Source organism: Copadichromis virginalis, linkage group LG12, assembly GCF_057382275.1.
Source record: "Copadichromis virginalis isolate Kocher_CV1m ecotype Utaka linkage group LG12, C_Virginalis_male_GT1.1, whole genome shotgun sequence".
NCBI lineage: Eukaryota > Metazoa > Chordata > Actinopteri > Cichliformes > Cichlidae > Copadichromis > Copadichromis virginalis.
In genome coordinates, this window is record NC_140629.1 from 30,538,200 (window position 1) to 30,544,691 (window position 6,492).

The following is a 6,492-nucleotide window of genomic DNA, read 5'->3' on the forward strand; positions in this document are numbered from 1 at the left end:
CCATAGAAAAAAAAAACTTTGAATGTTGTAAAATGTGCAGTTTAGCACACATCATCTCTGTGTTTTCTTTCCCGGTTTTTACTCAGTGAGATTCAAATGTTTGTAAGGCTGTTAAGCATGAATGTAACAAGTGCTTGTTACTGTCCTTACATGTAAATACACACATAATATACATCTAGCATTCAATCTTTGTAAATAAGATTTAGAACTTTTACATTTTAAGGCAATCAAGTTTGGGTTTTTTAGTCTGCATTGAAGATCTTAAAACATTTATGATGTTTTTGGTTGCAAGTGAAGCAATAATAATAAGTAATGACATGTTAACACAAGATAACATTTGAATGTAATATTTAATTCAATAATAGGTATTTTGTAACTGGATTTGAATATTGTGTGTAGCTTCCTAATAAACCCTACTGTTCTATAATTGATTTCACTTTGTGATTACTTATTTGACAGCACTATAAAGAGCATCTCTCCAAAATAATTAAAGTACTGTTAAAAATATCATATTAGTTTTATAAAATCAGAGCTTCAGAGAATCAAGTCAAACTCATAATTAAATGGTTGATTTTAATTTACAGTACAGTACAATTCAGCACATACTGGAGCTGTGTGAATACTTTTCTAATCATATGCAGTCAGCAGGTACCCAGAAATTTTCTAAACTCTTCTTTGATGTATCTGTAGATTGGACGGTAGAGGCGTCTGTTTAACACCATGAGATCAACAGCAGTCTCAGTGTGGGCGACTCCATGAAGAACATTCAATGACATCTTAACAGAGCGCAAAGTGAGAAGCTCAGAGAATCTTATGGTAGATTCAGCAGGAACCATAATGTCATTGGTCCCATGGAGCAAAGCGAATGGAGGCAATCTGTCAGAATAAAAAGGACTGTAGTAAATAAATGTCTGTAGTGTGTTTGTGTTTCCAATAAAGAATTGATGTATTAGATTTCAGAACTGGTGTTAAACCCATTTTTTTATCCTTTTCCACTTACCTGTTGACTTTGTCCTGGCTGAGCTTCTTTAGTAAGTGTGTTGGTGAGTAGTATGGAAGGTTTTCCACACCATTCATCACTTTGTGCATGGGGGACACTCGTTCAACTCCTCGTTTCTGTTCATGCTCATAATGGTCCACGATGTTGTAGACGCCGCTCAGACCTGTCCGGTGGATATAAAACAATTAGTCTACCTTATTAAGAATAACAGGAAAGAAAAAGGTCATTTTTTGATTAAGTTGTTAATTTTCATATTTTTTAAAAGTGAAAATATGAAGTACTTATAATAAAATAGTAATATGAGTAAATGTGTCTGTAGCTTAGGAGACAGAACAGGTCATCTGCTAATCAGATAGTTGGTGGTTTGATCCCTGGTTGGCTCAGTCTGCACAAATATCTCTGATGCGTTCATCACAGTGTGAATATTAGATAAAAAAGCACTTAGACATAGAAAAATAATGTTTGTGGGAGTGCTTGAATGAGGCAAGTTACACAAAGTCTTTGAGTGCTCAGGTAGACTATAATACAATCTGGTAATATACAAAGAGTGAGACAAACATCACAATATTGAAATGTGTATATATTGAATCACTGTAGGGGAAGACCATTATGGAAAACAAATACTAATATTAAATGATGAACTTCATTTCTTACCAATAATTCCTCTTATCGAGAGCAAGACTTCCTGCTGCTTGCCTGGCTCTATGGAAAGCTCCTCTCTTGTATCAACAAGAAACAGTGTGGTGAGTGTACACAAATGTGCACCTGCTGAATGCCCAATTAATACAATGTTGTCCTATAAAAAAAAAATACAACACAGAACAGCATGCTGTACGTGATTATACATTTTTACCTACTGAAGATTAAGTTAATGCACAGATACACAATGATTTTATTTTTAAAAAGGCTCTGACGAAGATAAAGTACAAGCATGATTAGTCTGTATACAGGGGCTCAAAACTTAGCACTGCTTTAATTCTAGACCGACACAGCTGAGCAGCAGTGTTTTAGAGTTTTCCCTGGGCAGTGAGGAAGTTGGTAAATATCAGAATATCAGGAGTCCTTGCATGCCTAGCTCTGTGCCTAGCACAGAGGTAACTGGTTCATTATTAATTTTTATAAAGAATCCTTAACCTCCTAAGACCCGAACTCTTCCACGACATGCATTTTTAATTTTTCTTTGATATTTGGGCATATTGGGGCCCAATGAATGTAAAAACAAAGAATTACCAGATTTTTTTTTTTTACCTTATTTTTGTTTTTAAGAAAAATAAGAGCCGCATATGAGGATATTCATTTAAAATCTTGATAGAACAGTAGCAGTATAATGTCCTCGTGAGTGGATATCAGGCGCTTGTAGAGCAAAATTAAGTATTTTGGTCTAAATAACCCAAAATGTGATGTCCACATATGTGGACGCCAGGTCCTAGGAGGTTAAATAATACTAAGCTGTCTTACTTTGTCAAAGTTGAATTTCTCTCCATTCTGGTGGGCCCAAATCAAGCAGTCAGTGATATCTTGGACCATCCCTAAAACATTCCCCTGACAATCACAGTCAACCAAGAGTCAGTTTAGAAACAACTTTATTATTTAAAATGAAAGTTGATCTTTGTCCTGTAAATTTACATTTTTGGTTTACCTAATTTAAATTCAATATGTATTTTATCAACTAACACACATATGCGATAAAATATTATCATTCATAAGTTGTGATTCAAGGATGTTATGACTCATAACATCCTTGTGATTACTGTGTGTTGTTTAAAATCTCTCACCTTTGGATATGTGCAGTAATCAGGACAAATTACAGTTGCTTTCAGTTCTTCAGCCATCCGACTCCCCAGTAAACAGTAAGTGGACCTTTCTCCTGTGCCCCATGCACCTCCGTAGACAAATACTACCACCGGTGATGGCAGCTTCCTTACATTTGGAGGGTGGTATAAGTCCAGCTTGTTGCCTCTGCGGCCAAACGTGATGCCCTGTCAAGCGTCCACACAAACAAACTGATTATTCACACGTTCTTCAGCACTAACTCAACTGATAACGTCATTGATTGTAAATAATAATCAAGAAAACAGGTAGATTTTCTCAGTGAGTTATCCTTAACCTACCTTTTCATAATACTTTAGATTCCTCTCATCGTTATACCATGACTTCAGCTGAAAGTAAACTTTCCAATACTGCAGGTATTTGAGAAGATCCAGTGTAGTGAGGGTCAGACGATATATTCGCCTGATGAAGAGGCCAAAAGCGTAAATGAAAATTACAAACATACTGCTCAATGAGTGGGCCAATAAAACAAAAACATCAAACAAAACAAAAGACAATAAAGGAACATGTGTAAATTATTTTAAAAGTTACCTTGGATTAAGAGCTTCTATGTACTTCTTATACCCAGGCTTGTCAGGCCAACCATAAATCCACTGACAGGCTAAACAGATGGAGTAGAGCAGGCCCACCAACATGACACCCACAGTCACAGACAGTGACATGTAATATTTTATATCAGACCTTTAAAAGCAACATATATTATGTTAAGATTCATTAAAAGTACACTTAGTTTGTGATCTTCAAGAGGATATACTTAACTTTTGCATTATACTTAGGATCTTACATTCTTTATGGCTTTATCTTTCCTACCTGCAAACATAAAAAATATAAATTATAAGTAACAAAACACAAGTAATAGAAAACAGTATAAATTGTTTTCAGAGAAATGATGGCACAAAGTTACGATTGCAGTTTTCAGAAGTGTGTCATATTAAAGCTCATTTTGTAAAGACTTTTAGTTGTAACTACTTAATTTAATAATGTTTTACTTAAGCCGTAATTATTAACAATATTAGGTCTTTTTCTGTTAACCCAGGCTTTCTGCTTTAGTCTCATTTCACATGCACATAAAAACGAGTTATTTGATGCTTCATTCACCCTCCTTCTGTGCACAAAGGATCAAACTAAGCATCAGAGGCAAAAAGGCTTGAGTGCATGATGAGTGGAGTGGACATTCAAAGAAAAATCCACATAAATGACAGGACCAAAATTTTGACACCAGAAAACTGCATCGTGATGTGATGATGATGATGACATTTTTCACTACATCTTTCACAGGGTTTTAATTAATGTTGTGGCTCATGAAGTGAGCCACAACATTAAAACTGGGCATCAGAATGAAGAAGAAAAGTGATTTAAGTGACTTTGAATGCGGCTTGGTTATTGGTGCCAGAAGGACTGGTCTGAGAAGTTCAAAAACTCCGGGGACTCACTGGGATTTACTGGGATTTTTCCACACAACAATCTCTCGGGTTTCTCTGGAGTTTGCAGAGAATATTTTTCCATCTGTTCGTCCATCCATCCTCTTCTGCTTAGTCAGGGTCAAGTTGTGGGGACAGTAGCCTAAGCAGAGAGCACAAACTTCCCCCTCCCCAGCCACCTTCTTCAGCTTATCCGGAGAAACGCTGAGTTGTTCCCAGGCCAGCCGAGAGATGTGTCTCAACCATGTTCTGGGTATACTATACACCCTTGGAATGCTTCAAGGCAGACTGAAAGTCTTGAGTTTCTCTGGGTGAAAATGTCTACTTGATGTCAGAGGTCAAAGAAGAATGGACAGACTGCTTTGAGTTGATAGGAAGACAACAGTAATTCAAATAGCCACTCATTATAGCCAAGGTATGCAGAAGAGCACAGCAGGTTGAAACTTGAAGCAGATGAGCTACAGCAGCAGCAGACCACATAAGTTAAGAACAGGAAACTGAAGCTACATTTCACATAGGCCCACCGAAATACCCCAAAACAAAATCTGATGCTAAAAGAAGGTTTATTCAGTTACTAAATAGGTCAGTTTGTTGAGTTATGATATTTTTTGAGTAGAAGTCTGTTTAGTTTACCTCTTTTATAGGCCTACATAGTTCTTAAAATAGCTTATTTCTATTATTGTGTATTTTTGAAATAACCTCTTATCTTTTCTGGGATATAATAAAAAAAAACATAATTTAAAGATTATATCTGTGCTTGGACGTTCTTGGCTGCTTGGTCCATTTGAAGGCAAATTTGAAGGCACTTATTAAAGTTGGCTGATGTGTATATTTGTATTTAATGGCTTAGGACTTTCAGAACATTAGTACATGGCTTTTTACATAATTCACAAACACAAAACCATTTACTTATGAATAGCTTTCATAAAGAATTGGAATAGCTTAGTGATGGTTGTCCTTAAAATTGTACCACAGCACTCTCTAGTGGGGTTTTATAGGACGTACCAGCATTCAGAAAGGCGCTTTCACTCGAGAATAATTTTAAAAATCATATGAGCACTTAATAACTCTTGATAATAAACTGATAAACGCGATCTGTATATCAAATAGTTCTGGTATGGAATTTAATATAAGTTTTCTGTCACGTATTTTCGCAGTTCTCCTACCGTTGGACGTTTTGTTGCCAAAGTACGTTTGTCTTCTCTGTCACGACCTCGTTGGGCGAATGAGTAGAGGTGGAGGACAAATGCAAACAAAAACTAAATATATATATATATCTCTATATATATATAAAAAAAGAAGAAGAGCAGTGAAGAGAACCCACCTGCACTTAATAATGTCACTGCGGATGACTGAAGCACATGTCAACGTTCATACTGTGTTGTTTCATGCAGGTCAAGTAAACGAGAACCACAGAAGAAAAACAAACAACTTCAATGCAAAAGTTGAAATTCCATTTCTTGTCCCAGCTTACCCGAAGTGTAAATCAATTCACGACAATTCAAAAGGCTCGCAACACGGCAACAGATTTTAGAAAGGGTAATGTAAGCGAACCTTAAACGCACTTCGACCCATTAGACCTGACATGAGTTTGATTTATGGCGCTTATCTGTGGTCTTCATGCAAGACAACTCGATAGTACAGCACCATAATGTTCGTAGTTCCCCTGTAGGTTTAACAGCCCAATCATATCATATCAGCAGATTATGGAAATGGGAAAAGTGTTACAATTCATATTTACATTTACAGACCTGCCCCACGTTTGTGCCCCGTTTTCACGCAGGGTGTTCCACGTTAACTGGTTTTTGGTGGTTAGATTTATTTACAGATTCCACTCCCCGTGCTCCAGATGTTGCATCCGCAGATTCGTCATTTTCACTGAGCGGTCAGCTCTGTCTGTCTGCCAGTGCGTCATTCAGTTTGACAAGATTAAAGACTTAGGCATTAAATAAAAATAAAAAAGGTCCCAATCTCCTGCCCAAACGGATCAATATTATCTTCAGACAACAATTAAATTATTTTAATATAAAAAAACAAAAGGCATTATAGTTTTTGCATGTTCCTACCATTATTTTAATCTTATTTTGACTTTTTGTTTCTTTACTTAGTTTTAGTCTTTATTACTTATTATTTTATTTCTAACAAATACCAGAGGCAAGATAAATGAGCATAGATATTACAGTTTAAGCAGAATTTTAGAAAGCAGTTGGCTCACAGGCGTTTAGACACCCAAAGCCTCAC

General features: G+C 36.2%; 1 protein-coding gene across 6 annotated transcripts; it reads right to left on the bottom strand.

Annotated features, from left to right (window-relative positions):
• Positions 1-331: 331 nt before the first annotated feature.
• Positions 332-6,116, bottom strand: LOC146697316 (uncharacterized). 6 transcript variants are annotated; one of them, XM_085475994.1, is made up of 10 exons: positions 6,003-6,116; positions 4,264-4,572; positions 3,615-3,640; positions 3,362-3,511; positions 3,112-3,232; positions 2,776-2,979; positions 2,459-2,542; positions 1,655-1,796; positions 1,001-1,163; positions 332-876 (listed from the first exon to the last, which is right to left on the bottom strand). In XM_085475994.1, coding segments are annotated over exons 3-10 (1,101 nt in total). In that variant the 5' UTR covers positions 3,617-3,640; positions 4,264-4,572; positions 6,003-6,116; the 3' UTR covers positions 332-641. The 6 variants fall into 6 exon arrangements, with proteins under 6 accessions (XP_085332120.1, XP_085332121.1, XP_085332124.1 ...); XM_085475995.1 differs by lacking the exon at positions 4,264-4,572; XM_085475998.1 differs by lacking the exons at positions 3,615-3,640; positions 4,264-4,572 and adding an exon at positions 5,576-5,627.
• Between the last annotated feature and the right edge of the window lie 376 nt (positions 6,117-6,492).